Source organism: Rhopilema esculentum, chromosome 21, assembly GCF_057945365.1.
Source record: "Rhopilema esculentum isolate cy_ngs chromosome 21, ASM5794536v1, whole genome shotgun sequence".
NCBI lineage: Eukaryota > Metazoa > Cnidaria > Scyphozoa > Rhizostomeae > Rhizostomatidae > Rhopilema > Rhopilema esculentum.
Genome location: NC_142835.1, coordinates 2,953,163 through 2,974,089, shown reverse-complemented (window position 1 = coordinate 2,974,089; position 20,927 = coordinate 2,953,163). Strand labels below are relative to the sequence as shown.

The following is a 20,927-nucleotide window of genomic DNA, read 5'->3' as shown; positions in this document are numbered from 1 at the left end:
AGCTTCACAAAATGCCTCTTTAGATAAAAGGCGTCACCAGGCTAAGTACCCATGTTGACGACACCCTTTCTTGCCCCTTGGTTATGAGTGACCTCGTTCAGGCAGCTTCTTCGTCGAATAGTCCGTGTTGCATTCTGGGGCGGTATCCGCACATTTTACCAGTCCTCTAACATTTGAGCAGCCTTTCATCCGATAAAGTCATGCAACATGTCCAACGAGAGAAGTACTGAAAGGTAAAAACCAAGTGATTTTAACATTTTATGTAACAGCATTTTTTGGTTGTAAGATCTAGAACAAACTATCGTTTTCCTATATTATTATCCTTCTCAAAAGCCAAAATAGAACGCCGCTTGGCTCAGTGTTAATATTTCCTGGGTGGTGTAGGCCGTGTCACTTTGAGAGAACATTTTTGTTTGAACACATGGTTAAATTTTGCCGTGATTTTTAGTAGCACATGCGCAATATTATATTGAAAAATATATTTTTTGATATTTTAGTTCTGAACCAGTTCAAGACCCCAGACCTGGCGGCAATGGAGGCGAAGTTGACGGAGGGATCGAGGTTTGTTAACACAAATAAATTTACCCTTTAGCCATTTTGAACCGAACCCAGTTGATCGTGTCCAATGATGAACAAAGCTCTATAATTTTAATTGAATATTACAAATTTATTGGCAACTACAGGCTAGCGTCAAAGAATTTTTCATCAACTGTTATAAACATATACTCGTTAGAAAATGTATTGTAAATTATTGATTTCACTTTGATTGGAGCCATTTTTCACTGCATGTTGTTCTTACTTCCTGTACGAAATATCTATGAGAAAACCGTATCAGATTTCCTCATGATATCATATCATTTTCCATCTTTCATTAATGTCATCTTTGAATGAACCTAATGTTTATGTTGATACAATTTTGGTTGCATGTCTCAAGAACAAATATTTGTTATATACTTTTTCTTCATGTCCCAACAACATATTGTCAGTAACTTTTCAGTTCCTATCTCTTCAGTCCCTCATTATATCAAATAAATTTGATAATAAATTAATAATATTAAATCTGACATTGTTTAAAAGCCAAGATGAGATGGTGCTAGCATTGTTTGAAATTTAAGGCTGTATTCTCCTTGGATAAAACCTTCTTGATTTACCATTGAACATTTTTAAAATATATTAATTACTATCTTTAATTTCCATTTATACATTCTCATCAAGAATTATGCTGGGGGCTATTTGGTTTTGTGTTAACATATGTTAGAAACTAACAGAATGAATAAAATTAATTTTGATGGGTAATGAGGCAGAGAGCTTTAATCTATATTCATCTGTTATTTTTGAGATAGAACGAAATTATAAATTTTCTACTATTATAGTTTAAAATTACATCTAAATACAAGTTAGGAAAAGTAATAGTACTCTCAAGAAGATATCTGAATCGTAGTCCAGTTTTTGATTGATTAACTTTGCATGTTGTCGCTCTCTTTTAGTCCAACTGGGACACCATCTATGAGAGTTTTGATGATATGAATGTAAAGGAAAACCTCCTGAGAGGAATTTATGCTTATGGGTATGTCTTTTTTCCAAATATTCTGCTTGTATTAAATGCATTTTACCCTTTCAACGACTTTCATAAGTCAATCTTATATTTCACCCAGATTTTTCTCAAGGCTTATGCATAGTTTGACAAATACAGTGGAATCCTGATATAAAAAACTCTGAAGGGAACCAGAGAATTGTTTTTTATATCAGGAGTTTGTTAAACTGTATAGTCTTGTAAGAGACAGAAAATGACACAACTTTTATTTTGAAAGCAGAAAGTCCCCCAGTTGCTTCTTTAAGAAAGAAAATGTTATGTTCAGACTTTTTGTGGTATAGAAAACTTATGATGAATTTTCACTCTACAGTACTATGATTGCCTTGATTGCAGATTTGGTCATAAAATGTTAATAGTTTGAAGTTACTTGAATTTTGAACATGAACACTTCTGTTACACCAAGAAAAGTGGATTCTATGTTGATTGTTGATATAAATTATGCATGCCTTCAATAGAATAATGAACTCATAGTCAAGTAAATATTATATGGCTACTTGTCTCTTTTGCCCAGTTTTGAGAAGCCCTCTGCAATTCAGCAGCGTGCTATTGTTCCATGCATCAAAGGACATGATGTCATTGCCCAAGCCCAATCTGGAACTGGCAAGACAGCCACGTTTTCCATTGCAATATTAGAGCAGTTGGACTGTAATCTTCCAGATGATACTGGAAGAGAGAGAAAGGTGGCCACTCAGGCTTTGGTTCTTGCACCAACAAGGGAGCTTGCCCAACAGGTTTGTGCTTGACAATTTGCAAACTTAATAATTCTTTTTGCAATTTTTAGCCTATTCACATTTTATAAAAAATATACATAAAGGGGCTATTATCTTTAAGTTTTTATCTTTAAGTTTCTCAAGTTTTATATTCCTTTAATTTATGTTCTTAATGTTTCTTCTTGATAGATCCAGAAAAATGTGCTGGCCCTTGGTGACTACATGGCTGTGAAGTGTCATGCTTGCATTGGTGGAACTAGTGTCCGTGATGATATGTTGAAACTTGAGAAAGGTGTGAATGTAGTGGTTGGAACTCCCGGACGCGTCTTTGATTTGATTGAAAGGAAGAAGCTAGATGTTAACGAAATAAAAATGTTTGTTCTTGATGAAGCCGATGAGATGCTGTCAAGGGGTTTCAAAGACCAAATCTATGAAATCTTCAAGAGGTTGCCACCAATGGTGCAGGTTAGTTTAGTTTTGGCCATCAGATATATATATGTACTTATATGTATTTGATAGCAGTGTTTGCATGGAGAGGGGGAGGTGATTATTTTGTTATGTGATGGAAAGGGAACAAAACCAAGCATAAGAGATTAACAATAAAAGGAGTGGAAACATATAGAGTCAAAAGAAATTAAGGTTTTTGACCTGGTCCAACAGTTGATAAACAAGAGGGATTTTAACAAATGGGAATTTAACCTTTTGTGAAGCAATATCATTGACAGTAGTTACAAGTGCTAACTTCCTACCCAGGTTATGTTTTTAGTTGAAACGAGAGTTGCATCTTATGTTCATTACTAGCTGGTCCAGTCATTATCAAAGACACTGAATTAAATTTCCTAACGGCTATATATGTTAGGATTACCAGAACACATTTATTTGTGTTGGGAGCTATTTAATGTCTAGAGAAAATATTGCATGTTTTTTCGTTTCATAGATGCTTATTGGCTCTGTCACCTATTGGTAAAGCTCTTTTGCCACTTAATGCTTGGCATTGATGCTTCTTCAAGTCTCATTGTCTGACTATGTTGCAGCTCAAAAGGGCAACTAAACCCTTGAGTGAAGAGGAACAATGACCCACAGTACACTAATCTCTTTCCATCTAGGTCATTCTCCTCTCTGCTACAATGCCAACAGATGTTCTTGAAGTAACAACAAAGTTTATGAGAGATCCTATCAAAATCTTAGTTAAGAAAGAGGAGCTGACCCTAGAGGGTATTAAGCAATTCTACATTGATGTAAATAAAGAGGTGAGATTCAATGTCTTCCCTTTTGTGTTAAGCGAATTTACCAATAATTAAATATCTCATAAACAACAACACCAAACTGTTTTTTGACTGTCAAATGAATGTTATTTACTTTATTCACTATATTCAATCAATTTATTTTGCCAGTTATCATCCTTTTTGTATATATTCCATTGTCAATTGGCTTTGAACTTGCATGTCATCTATATCCTCCCAATTTTTTTTCTTTCCCTTTGATTTTTATGTATTTGCTTCTTTAGGGATCTGCGTTCTTTGCAAATTTTCTGTCAGTAGCGCTTTTGACTAAATATAAAGGAACACCCTTTTCTGCTGTATTTGCAATGACAAAATTTACTTTCAAGTGGAAACCGAAATCATCAAAACCTATGTTTCTAGCACATTTTTGCTTCCCTCAACAGTTTTTCAAACTAGATTACACCTACATTGTCAACTTGCCCAGGCACTGTTTTTCAACAACTTTGAACCTGCGGTGTGGTAGCTTATTTTCATCATTAAAGTTTCAGTGATAAGTTATTAGTGCCTAGACAACAAAGGTTTTGTTACTTTGCACATGAATCTACCATTAAGCTAATGTGCTTTAATTTTTGCTTGCAAGGAATGGAAATTAGAGACTTTGTGTGATCTTTACGACACTTTGTCTATAACCCAAGCTGTAATCTTCTTGAACACAAGGCGAAAAGTGGACTGGCTGACAGAGAAAATGACCAGCAAAGACTTCACTGTCTCTTCCATGGTATGTTAATCCCTGTTGATTTTTATCATAAGCTTGATGTGACATTGCATGACTTGATAAGATAAGCCAAGTAACTTACGTCAATTTGACAAAGTTGATGTGTGGAGCTTAACATTTGATACCATATTTCACTGGACCCTAGAATATAACATGATGTGAAATGAAAAATTATTGCATTTGAAAAGCATCACACTGCTCAGGTATTCATACAGTGCTTAATAATTTACACTAAAGAACGCCATTTGAAAAGCAATTTGCGCCATTTTATCTTGAATGAATGGTTGAACTTCTGTCCTTGTCCACTATTACAAATGTTGCTTATTGTATTCACTTTACCTGACAAGTTTATCAGAGCTAAATTGGCTGATGAAATTCGTGTAGGGTATACCAAAGGGCTAAAGACTCATCCTTAGGTCTCTGTCTCCTGAAATATATCTGCTATTATAAAAGGCTGTCAAAGGTAGTTAAGAAAAAAAACTAGATACAGATAATAGTTTTTGGCTTTGATAGCACTGATAACTTGTGCTGAAATTTATGAACTTCTGCATTGAACATTAGGGGTTTAGTCAGAAATAATTATCAAATTTTTGGGCATGGCATGTTTGTTATAGAGGACGTCAGAAAATATGATTCCCTTTCCATCATCAAAATGCTGTAAATTTATCTGTATGGAGACTGGCGTTTAAGTATGTTTTGCTTAAGAAAAAACCATGTAGTAGAACATGTTGTATCATTTTTTTAAGCTATGTTATTGATCTGTTGTATTCTGTTTTATTAGATAACCAGATTGATTTTGCCATTTTATTTTCAGCATGGAGATATGGACCAGAAAGAACGTGATCTGATTATGAGGGAGTTTAGAACTGGATCAAGTCGAGTTCTTATCACCACTGATTTACTGGTTGGCTATTGCTTTTTCAACTATTTTGAAAAATCCTTTCAGATAATCAACTTGATGTGTTTAAATTTAATTTCTTTTGAAGACATTTTAGAGCATGTCTTGTTTTCATGTTATTTTGCTCAATCTTTGGCGATAAACCTTTTTTGTAAGGTTGCTTCTTTCTATGGCAGTATCTATACGAGGAAGACAAAAGAGCTACTGTTTTTGTTTCATTGATGAGTTTCAGAATAAGGAATGGATAAGACAATAAAAATGTTTGATTAGTTGAAAGAGAAGGAAATATCCCATTGTATAACAGCCTTCAATCATGTTGAAAACAATATTAATAAAGACATTGACTTGAATTATTTAACATGGAGTCCTGTCACCATGAGCTGGTGCACCACCTGAATCTTGATTTTTTAACATCTTGTATTAAAGTTTGAAGAATAGGCAATAAAGTTGAGGTTTGCCAAAAATAAGCATGAAAACGATTTGCTGATGCCGTTTCATTAATATAAATACAACTGCAATACTTTTGCAGCTCGGTTAAGTGTTGAACATTGAGACTTTGAGAAAAAACTTGTAAGTTATTCATTATCCCTTGAAACAAGAGATTTTTTGAGACCGCTTTGAGACCTCCCCAGCCCAATGTCTTGTATCCACTCTAAGGATCCCCTTTTACAGGATTTAGAGTATTAGATCAACGGAAAGCAAATTGAATAAATTTAAAATCTTTTAATAGTGAGTATATTTTTTATAAACTTTAGTTCAAACAAATTAACATGTATTTGCTAATAAGGCACCAGCTCATGGCCACAGGACTCTAGTTATTAAAAAGTTATCTAGTATATTTTACAAAGAGAAAGATTCTCTTCAATAGGGCCCCCAGGGCTGTTGCTCTCAGGTTTTGGTCACTCTCTTCAAGATATAAGCTCTATCATATAGCATATGGGACAAAGTTGGCAGTATGTATGGCTATAAATGCCATTCATGACATTAAAGTTGTGATTATTTGTCTTTTAAATACAAAAGCCACCTTAAATTTGAACCAGACCTCAATGTCTTGCAATTAAAACAGAATCTATGTCACCTTCATTTCAGTCACGTGGTATTGATGTACAGCAAGTATCCTTAGTTATCAACTATGATCTGCCCACAAACAGGGAAAGCTACATCCACAGGTTTGCTTGTGCATCATTTGTTATGATTGATTTTGTTGGTTCATGAGGGTTCATGAGGGTTCATGAGCTCATCCATTGCAAAATTCTAGTTTGCTAGTTATACACTTTTATAAGAATACCTATTTTTTGCTTAGCATCAATATTCTTATATTTTGTTATTTTGAGCCTAAGATTGTTCTTAATTTATTTTTAAGCAACACAAGGTAACTGAGTTGCATTATAGTGTTGATGATGCCAAGGCCGGATACGTCTTCTTTAGGACATATAGCGTGAAGCTTGCATTAATTTGCTTTCCAAGTAAATTAGTTCAATTAAACAAAACATTTAACTCTTGATAAAACTTCAGACCTAAAATATTATTGAATTATTCTTAAGTTTCAGCAATTTTGTGCCTTGATGTTCTTAAAGATAGTTTATATTCTTATAAAAAGCGTGTAAGCACAGTAAAGGAACCTTAGGCACAACTGAGCTACAAAAAGTCCTTATTGTAATTCCCATCCATTCGTCTTCGGTTATTTTCTTGTTGTGCTACTCTACAGCTGCCAGGATAAATCGGTATTTCTCCTACTTAAGAGACTTGTCAGTAGTTTAGAGATTACATCATAAGACCAAAGATTACGTCATAAACTGTTCCGTCCATGTCGGAGATCTGTCTAAGAAACGCTCATTTTTATAAGAATCGTCTATAAAAACGGAGTCAAAGCCAAAGCTTTGTTAGCACGCGCCCCAGCAGTGCACAGGCAGCATTTGTGGCCTGAGGCGCAGTCTAAGCATTATTGAAACTCGTGTTTTTTTGTTATTGATGATAGTAGCATGCCATTACATTTCTTATGTTGCAGGATTGGACGCAGTGGTCGGTTCGGTCGAAAGGGTGTAGCCATCAACTTCACCACTGCCGATGACGCCCGTCTTTTGAGGGACATTGAGCAATTCTACAACACAACTATTGACGAAATGCCAATGAATGTAGCTGATTTGATTTAGGCCAGATGCAGCAAACGCCAGTGTCTTTAAATTACAAGTAAACAAGATGGAGAACAACAGACTTAAACAAGATGACCATTTGGTTGTCATAAAAAAAGCTTTATGCAATTTATAAAGGAGCCATTCTTATCATAAAGCATTTGGAATCATATTTATTGTGTTTCATTTTTTTATTTCTACGCTTCGTTACTCTAATCTCATCTTGTGGTTTGCTACCCAGGGTGCAAGAGCCTCAGTGAAAGAGTGATGGTATGCAAGAGTGGGTAGTCAGCAGTAGCTCTGGTACCCAGGGTAAAGGTTTTCTTGAGCACAATGTTTACAAGGGTGTAACCAATCGGGGTGCATGGGTGTATTCTCCAACTTGGGTTGGTTGGCATATACAAAAAAGTCTACATTCTTAAGTTAATTATGTATTGATCCAATGTTTTGAACTTCGAAGATCGTGTACACCCACATCATCTACTCAGTTCCTGCATTTAAGTTGTCTGTGTTTTATCAAATGGCTAAAAAATGGGCAATACTTTCTTGCTGCTCGCAGGATTTTTCGTTTTCCGATAAATAAGATAATATATTAATTTAGTTTTTCTAGGGCTTTGAAAAAGAATAAACCAGTAGAATACCAAATACATTAAAGCAAAATCAACAGGTAAAACGTGTATAATGCTTGCTTGTCGGTAATTGTAAACTAATTATCATCAGAGACGTCATAGAAATTATGGGGAGAAAGCAACGAGAGTTGCTGTCCTCAAACACATTCTGTCGGTCAAGAACTCATCTTTAGCAACAGATATGGGTGTAAAGAGGAGAAGGCTGGTAGCTTTTTATATTCGCAGCAAGGATATACGCAGCAATTTTTAACGAAGTTAGTTTTTGTTGTTCTTCAAACTTACTCCTTAGGATTTTTTTGAAATTGGAAGGATTTTCTATGAAATTGAGATGAAATTGAGATGAAATTGTTGAAATTCGTTTAAATAACAGAAAATTGTCTGGTTAGTCCGTAAGGGGGTCAATTATACAAGAAGAGCTTCAAGGTTTATGCAAACTTTGGCTAGTAAGCTGACTTCGTCGATACAAACAGCGTTGTGTTGCTTTAGTTTAGTTGGCTTGTTTAAATTAGCCTTTTGTACACAACAACTTTAAAAAAGAAATAATAAAAATGTCAATGCATTCTCCTCCGAATAATTAAAACCTCTCGTAGAGTTGTTTTGACATGACAAAAAGCTGCTTTTAATTCTTGGAATTTGATCACATAACCTTAAAGATCTATGGATGTTCAAAATCAGTTAAATGGTTTAAAAACTGGCTGTGGTGTGGCAACATGATCAGCACACGCTCTGCCCCCCACCCCCATTAATCACAATAATTTTGTCTCTGCTCTAAACTTGATGAACCATGCCCAAACAGCAGAAACCCGAGCAGAAATCTGTAGCAAGCTTCCTGAGCAAGGAATCTGTAGCAATATCATATATCGAAGTTTAAAGCTAAGAAAATAGCACTGACCAGCACCCGATCATGTTTTGATTGAAGTTAACATATCAAGATATTTTTCTTGAACAACATTCCCTGTCCCATTAAAAATGCAAAAATATAACACATTTATGCTCGAATAAACTTGAGCGGAAAAAGGACCTGCATTGTGACTTACGCGCATTGTTTGTGGGGGGCAGGTAATTGAAAGACTTGCTATTGTCTGCCTCTAAACACCCTCTCCCAAACAATTTATTTAATTTTGATAACCTGTCAGAGAGTTTTGATGCCATTCATAAAGCCCTGTCCCATAATTTTAATTAGAAAAGTATACCCTGTTCCGCGGCACGTATGGGAGTGTCTCTCCCGGCAGATGATGTCGACCTGGACTGGGAAAAGGAGAGCCTACCCTGACCCCCCCCCCCCCCCCCTTGATAAACTTTTACGACAACATATCTGATGTTACTGTTAACCTAAAGGTCATCATGAAAATTTAGAGCTTAGAAAGGAAAATGTACAATAGATAAATGATAAATGCATAAAAAACTATCAGATAAAAAGAGTTATAAAACTAATCAAAATAATAAAAAGACGGAACCGGTGTCGCGGCCGACCTTAATTCGAAGAGCCACCTTAATTCAAATCACACCACCTTGAGTTATGTAGTGTTGAACAGAAAACACATTTCGGAGAGGTAATACTGAGAGTCTTTGTAAATTATCCTGTGATACGAAATGGGAAAAGCAAAAAAATTAACAACTCCAGGGAGTACGAAAACTATAAAGAAAGCATATTTAACTCAGCCACGTGGTTGCTGCGTTTCTTGGTGAGAGCCCTTCACTTCACATTGCATTTCATTCTCTGCCAGCAGTTAACTTTAATAATACATTACGTATAAAAGAGCCAGAAGATACTTAATAGAAATAGAGGGAAAGAAAAATTGCAATACTAACATCAAAATGCAGTTAAGTATCGAGTAGGACGCATGGAAAAGACTTGTATATAAAGCTTTCGAGCCATATACACACTCTTTAGGCATGCTGACAGCTAATTAGAAACAACATCGGTTCATGATATCAATCAAGATTTTACCAGGCAAGAAATACCACGAACTGCAGCTATGCCTATGTTTAAAAAATATTAGCAGTTTGGAAAAGGAAAAATTCATAGTAGAAAATAACATTAGAGATGAAGCTTCAGTTGGAATTGACTTGAATATAAATGCAAAAATGCCTCAACACTCCTTGGCCCTTAAACAAATTGGCGGCATATCACTCAGTTTCAGTTTCATATACTTCGAATTCCAGTTTAAACAATGCAATGCAAAAGAATTAAAGATGAAAATGTTACCATATAATGATATCAGATGATAATGCCAGAATTTGAAAATGGCTTTGATTGAAGCAAACATTTTGTAACAAGACTTAGCTTCTTGTCTGATACAATTCGGAGTTTAAAATGTCAGAATAAGGGGCTGAAAATATCAAGAAAGAAAATATTTACCTAGTTGTGAATCAAAATATACCAATCAGAAAAAGATGAGCAAATTATTGTTATGGTTTCCCAATCAGTACCACACATCTATAGAAAAATTACCACTTGAATCCAAAAAAGAAAAGGACACCTTCAGTCTACACAAAACAGCTTATTAGTTTTAATGTAGATTAATTCCAAAACTGTTAGATTAAAAGACGGCTGGGCTCTGTCATTTATCGGAAACATGTTGCATAGCTTTTGGCACAATCTGGGTCCACAACTGAATATATATTTTCTTTCTTGATCTTTTCGGCCCTTTTTCTGAAGTTGATACTCTGAAGAGTGTCAGACGAAAAGCTTAAGTCCTGTTGTAGAGTGTTTGTTTTTTCAAAGCCATCTTAAAATTTTGTTCTGCCAAAAAATTGTTCAAATAACACAATTCTATGACAGGAGAATTTATTTAAAGAGTAGCTCTCTTAAGTTTCTTAAATCCCATTTCCTCTTCATTCAGGTTTGCTGTTTGCAGGTTATTTCATTTGCACTGTAATTAAAAGAGATGTGTTTTGTGCTCACTAGCAAAAAAGGGACAACAAATTATGCCAACAAAGTAGAAAGGGGCTTTAGTAGCTAGGCTAATCAAGGAGAAACCAACTAGATAAACATGAAATATATCAGGTCCAAATTTTTAATCAGTTACCAATGTCAACAAATAGATTAAAACATTGTGCTGGCTTAATCTGTGCCAGTATTATACTTTAATAAAAACGACTACCAAACATTTACTACCCTTCACATGGAGCCATTTTCTTTTAATAAATGTTTCTGAATTCCCAAGACAATAATATGAACAATTGAAAATGGCTTTGAAAAAAGCAAACATTTTACAACATACTTAAAGCTTTTTCGTCTGACACTCCTCAGAGCATAAAACGTCAGAATAGGTTCCGAAAAAAATATTTTTCAAACATGTTTTTTCGGAACCTATTCTGACGTTTTATGCTCTGAGGAGTGTCAGACGAAAAAGCTTTAAGTATGTTGTAAAATGTTTGCTTTTTTCAAAGACAATAATAGGGCACAAATTTTCAAACCCATTGTTTTAGGCCAAGCATCGACAAGCCAACAGAAAAGCAAGTTATTGAAGAGCTTAAAAGGTAACATTATTGTACTCATTTTATGTCTTTATAGATAGACATTGACTGAGCTTAAAATCATACAGAATCATGAAAATTTGCAAATCAAAACAAATTGCTCAAAAGTGTTTATCTTGAATCTCTTTAGCCTGGTAACCAGACTCCTATTTCAGGTCGGGTCTGGTTATCAGGGTACACTTCTTTGAAATGGTCAGACAAAAGGCTATCCATTCATACTTTATCTCCACATATTTTTTGCAAGTATTTGTAAGAGGAGTAGTACAGTCAAATGCAGCATTGTTGCTGTATGTTTTTTTTCTTCAAAGCTTGTCTTGGTCATGATTGAAAATTGATTGTTTTGTCAATTATTCTCTTCTAGTGAATTACAGAACTGTGTCTGTCCACGCAAAGCAGCTAAAAAAGACGACAAGAAATCTACTAAGATCACTAGTCTAACAAGATCAAAACAGAAAGTTCCTGCAAGTTCCCTTGTTCTCCTTGGAATAAATGCTGTTACAAGAGCCCTTGAGAAGGGACCATTGCTTCTTGTTCTGGTATTTATACATAAGTTTGTTATGCACATTATTTTGATTCTGTGGGTAATAATATTTTTTCCCAAAAACGTCGTAACATGGAGTGGGGCTCGAGGAGATCAGTGCCAGTATTGAAAATTCACAGATTTATGGAGGGTCCCAACTCAAGGTATTGTAATTACTTAGTATTGAGAGGGGCAAATGTTTATAAGAATGCTCCTCAATTTGCAAATGTGTATGATTTTACTGATTTTAAAATTTGCTTCCAAGGCTTGCAGATCTGCAAATCCATCGCGCATGACCCACCATTTGATACCCTTGTGTGCTTTAAGAGACACCCCTGCATGCTGTGTAACTGGCCTTAATGATGCACTTGCACCAATTTTTGGTATCCAGTCTGTTTTAGCAGTTGGCTTCAAGGTATAGTTCTAGCTTAAGTTTGTCAGCTTCTTTCTTGTGTGATATTTACATAATAAGAAGTCTTATTTTGCTCCGAGTAGATCTTTCTAAACAATTCTGTTAATTTGTATCAAAAGCTCACAGTAATGTACTGAAACTCGCATTGTTTTGATTGGAATATTTTTCATTAAAGTTACTCAATAATTTTATTTGACTGATCACTGTCTTTCAGATTCATAGACTTTACAATTTATGAAGTCATATCTAAACAAAGATTATTTTTAAGAAGATTTATGGTCTTCTTGTAAGTTCCAAAGTAATTCTTTGGTTTTAGGGGCTTAGTTATTCAAAGTGAAAACTTCCACTTTAAGTGAGTTTAGAAGTGTTTGAATTCCTGATTTATTTGATCATTTTTAGGTTGTTGAGCAAAACCCATTAGCTGATTTGGTCGAATTTATCTGTGATAAAGCACCGCCACTTATTGTACCTTGGGTGGCAATTTGGAAAGGTAGTGGTAAGCAAGAAGTGGCACTGTCAGTAACAGATAATGTTTCCCAGAATGAAGATAGTCTTGTCAAGGATAAAGTCGGTGTTGCTGATATTAAGAGAAAAGATGCAATTCATAAATCTTCAAAGGAAAATGAAAGGAAACCCGAAATCGATATTTTAAAGGATAGTAAGGACATTTCCTTTGAAGATAATCTGGATGATGACAAAAATATAGATGATGAAAATAAATCGGCTGTTAGTTTGCCTGAAAACAGTGAAGAAGGGAGAGCCATGGAGGTTGATGTAGTTGCAATGTCAACAGGAGACCAAAAAACATGTGCTTTTGAGCAAGAGTATGATGAAAAAAATGAACAATTAAAATCTTACTCCAATAAAATCAAAAGAAAATTGTATGGTAAATCAGACAACCCTCAAACTGATAAGACTCCTGAGACAGAAGCAAAGAAAAGGAAAATTGAAGATGTTGCTTTTGATTTAAGTGAGACGCAATTTAACATGCATAGAGCAGTTGTTAGAGAAAAGAAACAAATAAAGAAATAAGCCGAAAAAGCTACTTTTTCAGGAAGATCGTATTTCTTATGGCAAAAGTTGTAGCTAAAGATTAATTTTATTCCTTTCATATCCAGGGGCATCGTGGCAGATGAATTCCAGAGGGGGCCCGAAAAAAAATTTTCTGACAAAAACTCAACTTTTGCTTCAGCTGGAAAGATATTTAAAATGCACTTTTATCTTGTCCCTGTTTCTCTCATATCTACTGTGGACGTTCATGACACCTCGCAACCCTTTAGATCGGTAGAATAGGTGAAGGATATAAAAAGTTATTACCAAAGAGGAAGATTTTTTATAATCTTAATGCTTCAAGTTCGCCGGAAATTGCATTCTTTGGAGCAAATTTTGGTAATAAAATCTTATTCTTAAAATGAATATCCATTAGCGGAAAGCGATGGCATTCATCGACGTCCTTGTTCTCATTCTCAAATGTTTTACCCCCGGCCACGATGCCCGTGTGTATATCCAGCAAAATATCATCAATGGAGTATATTTACACATCAGGCCAACTTAACAGCTTTAAAGTTGATTTCCTGAGATTTTGAAGTTCATGCCATAAATCCCCTAATTGCCTATTATGAAATTCTCTAGTATTTGTATGCTCGCAATTGTACCTTTTTAACAGAAAAAGCGGTAGTTTATCAACAACAAAATGTAAATACGTTTTAGTTTTAATATCTGTCCCGATTTTGGAGAAAAACTTATTCTTTCAGATAATCTCTAAATCTTCACATGTTGGCCAGACTATTTTGTTTGTGAAGCTGTGTTTGATAATATTACCATAAGTGTGAAATACGCTCAAAATTGCTCTTGGTATTACCAAATAATTATTTTCAGATTTCTTTCAGATAATAATTAGTACCAAATAATTTATTAAATTCAAGTGAAATTTTCACCTTACGCAAACCTAAGAAAGAGAGTACCAGCCTAAGATTATAAAAACCTCTCGTTCTATTATAGTCAGAATTTTTAATGTTCGATATGTTTTTAAATTGAATTGGTGATAATCTGTTGTTTTTCCATGGATCTCTATAAATACAGTAGCGTGCGTTGTATTTTTTATTTTTTTTCATTTCGAGAAATAATTCAATGAAGATAAAATTATAACGAGGTGACAACCAGAACTCAATAAAAATGCGAAGAAATCGCTGATATAATTAAAATGTTTGTTGTTGATTTGATTCTAATATAAAGCATACGAACGGCAATTTAGAAATTTGGGCAGTCTTATTGCAAGACTGAGTTAATTAATATCGCAAATTTATGAAATTTGGTCAGCTAGGAATACTGACATCTGTGTCCGCAGCCGGCAGGACACTGCTGATTACTTTGAATCCAATTCTGGACATGCATCAGATGGCCACCGTGACCGCACCCTTGGCACCAAGCATACAGTCCCTTAACCGGCAAATGGCAGATAGAGCACAATGCAGTATTCTTTTCACAACGTTCACAATACCAGCCTTTTCCAGACTTGACTGGCTTATTGCAACCACCGCATAAGGTTTTGATTAACGTAGAATCTTGATTCAGAAGATTTATAGTCGGAATATCTGACTGCTTGATAATTCTGGTTGCAATGGTCCACAGTTTCAATCGGCTTAGCAGCTCAAGATATGCCAGAAACCATTCTTCCTTGATGCGTACGTCGATCTCATCTCCAATCTTATTCTTGAGAACCAAGAGAGCAGTGACAGCCATTTGTACGTCTCCTTGCTCAGCAAAATAGTGCAGCATATCAATCACCAACGGCTTGAAGTCCCAGTCTGGAATGGCCAGAAATTTTGAGAACCGTTGAAAGTGGAAATTGCTATCGACAAATCCTGATTTCTGTTTATCTGATGATGTTTGTTCCGAAGGGCTTGATGATGATTCTTGAAAATGGCCGTAATCGACGGCTAATGATTTTTCGCCAATAGAATGCCTTGGCTGAAATGCTTCGTTTGGCAGTGTCCATTCTTGCCCGTCCTCATTGATAACCTCAGATGTAAACAACTGCCCATCGAACTGTTCGTCTTGAAATATTGCATCCAGATCTGCACCGATTGCTAGGTCTATCTCGTTGTCTTTGATCATGTCAGTATATACATCCCCATCATTGCTCTCACTAGCATTTTCATCGAAAAAACCATCCGTTGAATCAATCAAAGAATTTCGATTGGCATTTTCAGAAGCAGATGTACGTTTGCTTGACGTCATTACGTTGTCACAATCTACATTTACTTCTGTTAGCAGAAGCTTGAGAATTAGCCAACTTTGGGCCTTTTGGTACAGTTGGAGCTCCTGACATACTTTGGCGTTATGAGCACACATGTCAGCAAATGATTTTCCAGATGTAACAAATCTTCTTGCAAGTATTCCTAATGATAATTCATTGAAAATGTCCTTACAGTTGAACATTCTAATAGTACTGTGCACTGCCTTGAAATCTTCTTCAGCAGAAGCTGTTTTCTTGAAAAATGTAGGCGTCGTAGTTGCAGTTTGTGATATTGGCCTAATAGGGGGATTCTTCTTTTGCTCGACTGTATGGTCCGTCTGATCCGAGCAGGCAAAGCCTACATCCCCCCAGCAACTGATACCAAGCCCAACAGGAGGAGCATGCTCCGCAGGTCGAATCGCATCATGGAAAACATGTTGATACAAGTTAGCGTCTTTTGAACAAGAATACAGAATATCTGAATCCTTATGCCAGATCATTCCGGTTGCCACATCCTGGTGTTCTGTAAAAGCAGCCATTGGAATGTAGGGTCTTCTTACATCCCAAACACTCACATGATGATCAACAACAAGGGCACAGCTTGATATGTGAAATTTCTCTTTTGGCCTCCACCTTACACAGGCAACCTCTGCAATTGTTGGCACACAAAAGATTGATACTCCCTTGCTCTGTGTGTTCCATACTTTTATCATCTTATCTCTCCCACCTGTGCCAAGCCAACTTCTATCTTCGGGGTGCCAGTCAAGTGAAAATACTGGCCCATTGTGTCCAGTAAACTGAAAAAAGCAATGATCTGTTCTTCTTATATCCCACAGTTGTATGTTTCCACTTTCACAGGCCGCTGCAAAGAGATTTCGGTCAAATGGATTAAACTGTACATCTCTTATGCTGTCTGACGCCCTTCCAAAAAATTTTAGGGTTACACACTTTCTTCGTAAGTCAAATTGATTGATTGTACCATCTTGTGAGCCACTTAAAAGAATGCTTGCATCAGTTGGATGAAAACAGATTTTGTTGACAGTTCTTTTATGATCATAGAACACAAAATCCTGCTTGGTTTTTGATGCCTTGTTTAAGTCCCAAAGGATTACTGCACCGTTACCTGCAGCAGTGGCAATTGTATTTTCATCCAGATGGTGCCATAGTACATCTGTTATACTAAAATTTAGGTTGATTCTTCCAACTCTGAGATTGATTTTTTCAGTGAACCGCGATTCGTGAATATCTAGAATTTTAAATACATTTCGACCAGCAACGGCAATCTGTGTCAAATCTCTACTAGTACTTATTGCATTGATTGGAGTTTCCAGCGACAAAAAGAATGTTTTGGGATGAAATATTGTACCAACTGCTCTGTCTTGCGCCCTTGCCATGTTTATGAGAGTGTCATCAGTTGGGCTAGGCTTATTAACTAATTCCCACATTCTGCTCCATTTCTCCTTTTGCTAATTGTAGTTGTCCCTGAAATAGTTTATGAGAAGTTTAGTGATCTGTAAAAGAAAATTTCGAAGATTATGAACGTTAATGAGTTGCAATGGCAGAAACAAATCTAACTGCTTCTCCAGATTGTAAAATTCATGTTTGAAAAGAGAAGATGTAATAATCTTGTTTAGCTATTGCAGGCTGCTCGCTTGGCTCAACACTCCACAAACTGGCATCCAAAAAGTATTCTTTGGCTAACAAGATAACGGAAAACTCCAGTTTTTCAAACATCAGAATGTAAAAAAAATTGCCCATAAATGGAATGAACATTTAAACTGGATAAAACACTGTAACCTACAAAAGCTATTATAAATGTATCCTGTTAAGTAAAATAAATACCAAAAAATATAAAGCCATTTAAAGTTAAGAAGAACATAAAATAATCTATTCAATGGGAGGGCATTGAAACGTAAAAATGAAATTAAAAAAAAAACTAAAAAATGCTTCTTAGAAATCTTAAAAAATGTAATTTACTCAAGCTATGGGCTTTCAGCTGTTTAGTTTCAGTTTCATATAATTTTAAAATTCCACTACATACAATCCAAAAAAAAAAAATTTAAATACAATTAAATATAACATGCTTAACTAATTAATTAGGTTGAAATCAATCATTTTTATGTTGCTAACTACTTCTTTATAACAACAATTTGGGAAAATTAATCTTTTTTGCTCTTTATAGACTATCCTGGTTGATCCTCTTTTGAAGATTCAAAGGAGATAATCAGTATGAGAAGGAGATTGCCAAGAAAAACATAAACAGAAAAAGTTTTCTGAAGAACGGTAAACTCATGGCCATTTAATTTATAGCTGGCCTATTCAAATCTGTACATTTGTACAAGATAATTGCAAGCTTGCCCATTGGTATTACCAAATGTGAGTGCACCTTTTCAAAGCTCAAGTATGTAAAAAACAGGCTCTGACCAACAATGGGCCAAGAGAGGTTAAATAAATATTGAGCATCTTGTTATGATGTTATTGTTATTGACTTGTTATGATGAAGCATTCCATAAGTTTGCTGACACACAATTGCTAAGGAGACTCTGAAAGCCATGCACTGAAAATCATCTAGTTCATTTCTTTAGATTCTCAAGAAGTTAATTACCAGTTCTATTGCAAGTTTTACTGTTAACCACAGACACTGTTTGCAGATTATTATGATTATCCAAAGTTCGAACACAGACACTAGCTTTTCTCTGACTGTTATCAAGTAATTGAGGGAAAGTGCAAGTAAAACTGATGCAAAAGATACATATTGTTTTTCATGCCTTTCTGCATTAAAAAACTGCACATGTACTTGATGATGTCATTTTTTAATTTAAACCCCTTGTCGAAAAATCCACAAGCTGTGCCCCCTATGAGTCACTACCCACAACATCCCTGTTGTTGTAGAGAGTTTATTATTGTTTCTAAATATTTTTGTAATTTTCTAGGTTTTTGATTTATTAATAGTTAGTTTAGCACATATTTCACATGCATACATAGGTTGTGGCATTTCTTGCTATTGACTTCTAAAATATTTTTTGTGGCAGCCCCCTTGTTTCCTTTTTCATAGCACCACACCTCTGGAATAAACATTGCAATCATCTTGGCTAGGAGCAGCATCTACATTATATTTCATTTTTTAGTCTAGACTATGATTATCGAAACTGTGAAAACAGAAGTAATAGAGTTTGCTGGTGCAGATACCATGAGGTTATTCTAAAACATGAAAACCATTGTCAATTTTTGGATGCAATGCTGACTTTTATCAAATACTAACCAGAATGATAGCTTCTCAGAGCCACTTCATGCCTAAAAATAACGGTGGCTGGCATAATAGCTTTGTTTCAGAATATTTTGTTGCAAATATATTCTGGGGTTTATCAAAAGATTGGTTTTGACAATGGTTAGGGATAATCTGAAATAACTCAGAGTTGGGTATGAATCAGACTTTTCAGATAATGCAAGCTGCAATCAACTGAATTTTTTACCATTTCATTTTGATGTCTGACATGTAAAGAATGCTTTTCTAGTTTTTCATTTAGTAAGCAAGGGAGATTTTTCTCCTTCTAAAAATTATTTTTAAAATCTCCACAAATTGTTCTTCATTCAACAAAATACCTAAGGAATTTAATTTTGGCATTTAATAATATTGTAGCATTTGGATAGATATTAGGGTTTGGCTCAGTCCCCCCAGGGGGGGCATTCCTATACTTGACCTGATGGGATGTGTGCAAAATAAGGTAATATCCTTTTCCAATGAAAATTATGAGCCAGGGTATTTTGAATTGCATCAGAATAGGTATCAATATCAAGGTTATGATAAACGTTTTATGGATGAAAACATCAATTTTTCGATTATTTCACATTCAAGTAGCCAAACTTTCAAGGCACACAATGATACCAAAATTGAAACTAACAGAAATCTTGAACATGGAGAAAATCCCATGTAAACAAAGGTTTCCATAATTTCTTTATCAGAACTTTTAGATGAGGCCTGAAAATCTCTTGACCTGTTAAGCCGATTATTGTTGCTTTGCGGTTGTGGTCGCATGTCTCATTTACAATATTGCATGGCACATCCTAGTATCCCATGTACGGCGGTGTTTATTTGATGCAAGTTAAGTAGGCTTATTGATCTTAAAGCAATTTGTCAGTGGTTTACGTGTGTACCTTGCAAGGGCGATCAGTAAAATCATGTTTTCTACGGACTCACAATTCCTCTACATACAGCTACGAAAAAGCTATTCTGTACCCAAGGAACTAATCAAATGGCTCAAAAATTTGCACACGGCCAGGACAGATGTCGGGTAAGCAAAGTGTGTCTCAAAATTTTTGTATTTGCTCTGGTCCGTCTTTTATAGCCAAATACAGCTATAAGAGGGAAGAAAATTGTTTGCCAATTTTTGACAGGGTACAGTTTCAAGGGGAGGAGGAATTTCAAAAATCTGAGACAAACTTTGGTAGCTTGGGATCTGCGCTTTCTGCTGATATGAGTCAGATTTTGATACCTCGAAGGCAAGGGTAAAAAATAGCTTTTGAAGGTGGCACATTCATTTAAGCAATAAATTTGCCTGGAAAGTATCATTTTCCAATATTTGCCAATTATTTTGATATGGTTAGAATCGACACATTCTTGTGCATCGAATGATAAATTGCTTAACCAGATGCTAGGTTACGGTAACCATAATAGTTTGGTTTCTAGGAAAAGAAAACCAAGTATCCTGTCAAAAACGTTTACCGTAACCTTAAGAAAATTTGCTTACAAGAAATATTCTTAAACAGATTAATCTGTTTCTTTCACAATTTTTGATTGCCTCTCTGGGAAAAGCTGCAAACATGAGGTCATCGTTTAGAACATTTACAGGGTGTTCATGTCTGAAACACGTTTTGGATGCATCAAGGCTGCTTCAGATTCCATTGTTGTCGCAACCTGCTACACGTAGACCGGCTCTGTCTTCCACCTATAACTTTTTCAGTCTGAATTCACCTTCTGAAAGAAATCATGTCATACAAAAGCATTGCGCAACAAACACACATTATACTAGCTTATACTTCAATTAAAAATAAACTGGAATAAGCATCATGATAAAGAACTTGCGTTATTTTCCTTACCTAAATACACTTCCTTCCAGTTATTCCCTTATTGCTGTGCTGATGCTACCATTTTGAATCTACCTCAGCTTCATTTGTGATAGGCTGCCAAAGGAGGCTTTGATAATTCGCGCGAAATCCATCTTCCAGCATTTGGCGGGTTTTCTGCATGAGCTCGTGGAATAGATTAACTGGCATATTTGGTAAACTTCGCACCTATTCGCAAGTATTGGATGC

General features: G+C 35.4%; 3 protein-coding genes across 3 annotated transcripts; 2 read left to right on the top strand and 1 right to left on the bottom strand.

The window, feature by feature from the left end:
- Positions 1-138: 138 nt before the first annotated feature.
- On the top strand, positions 139-7,504 carry LOC135684533 (eukaryotic initiation factor 4A-I). Its single transcript, XM_065200126.2, has 10 exons — positions 139-233; positions 498-561; positions 1,488-1,567; positions 2,106-2,325; positions 2,494-2,769; positions 3,411-3,554; positions 4,168-4,305; positions 5,117-5,206; positions 6,290-6,369; positions 7,209-7,504. The coding sequence occupies exons 1-10, from the start codon at positions 208-210 to the stop codon at positions 7,351-7,353; spliced, it is 1,263 nt and encodes a 420-aa protein (XP_065056198.1). The 5' UTR covers positions 139-207; the 3' UTR covers positions 7,354-7,504.
- A 1,881-nt stretch (positions 7,505-9,385) lies between these two features.
- Positions 9,386-13,409, top strand: LOC135684439 (uncharacterized). Its single transcript, XM_065200012.2, has 5 exons — positions 9,386-9,646; positions 11,397-11,447; positions 11,806-11,980; positions 12,230-12,379; positions 12,776-13,409. Exons 1-5 carry the CDS (start codon positions 9,555-9,557, stop codon positions 13,406-13,408), a joined length of 1,101 nt encoding a protein of 366 aa, XP_065056084.2. The 5' UTR covers positions 9,386-9,554; the 3' UTR covers position 13,409.
- A 1,153-nt stretch (positions 13,410-14,562) lies between these two features.
- Positions 14,563-20,849, bottom strand: LOC135684438 (GATOR2 complex protein WDR24). Its single transcript, XM_065200011.2, has 2 exons — positions 20,712-20,849; positions 14,563-17,096 (listed from the first exon to the last, which is right to left on the bottom strand). The coding sequence occupies exon 2, from the start codon at positions 17,057-17,059 to the stop codon at positions 14,696-14,698; it is 2,364 nt and encodes a 787-aa protein (XP_065056083.2). The 5' UTR covers positions 17,060-17,096; positions 20,712-20,849; the 3' UTR covers positions 14,563-14,695.
- Positions 20,850-20,927: the final 78 nt, after the last annotated feature.

Bases quoted from the DNA above. Each gene is read 5' to 3' on its own strand.
- LOC135684438 (XM_065200011.2), bottom strand. From the start codon at position 17,059: ATGTGGGAATTAGTTAATAAGCCTAGCCCAACTGATGACACTCTCATA.
- LOC135684439 (XM_065200012.2), top strand. From the start codon at position 9,555: ATGGGAAAAGCAAAAAAATTAACAACTCCAGGGAGTACGAAAACTATA. The intron at 9,647-11,396 runs GTGAGAGCCCTT...CCATTGTTTTAG, and splicing joins CGTGGTTGCTGCGTTTCTTG to GCCAAGCATCGACAAGCCAA. The intron at 12,380-12,775 runs GTATAGTTCTAG...GATCATTTTTAG, and splicing joins TTTTAGCAGTTGGCTTCAAG to GTTGTTGAGCAAAACCCATT.
- LOC135684533 (XM_065200126.2), top strand. From the start codon at position 208: ATGTCCAACGAGAGAAGTACTGAAAG. The intron at 2,326-2,493 runs GTTTGTGCTTGA...TCTTCTTGATAG, and splicing joins CAAGGGAGCTTGCCCAACAG to ATCCAGAAAAATGTGCTGGC. The intron at 3,555-4,167 runs GTGAGATTCAAT...TTTGCTTGCAAG, and splicing joins ACATTGATGTAAATAAAGAG to GAATGGAAATTAGAGACTTT.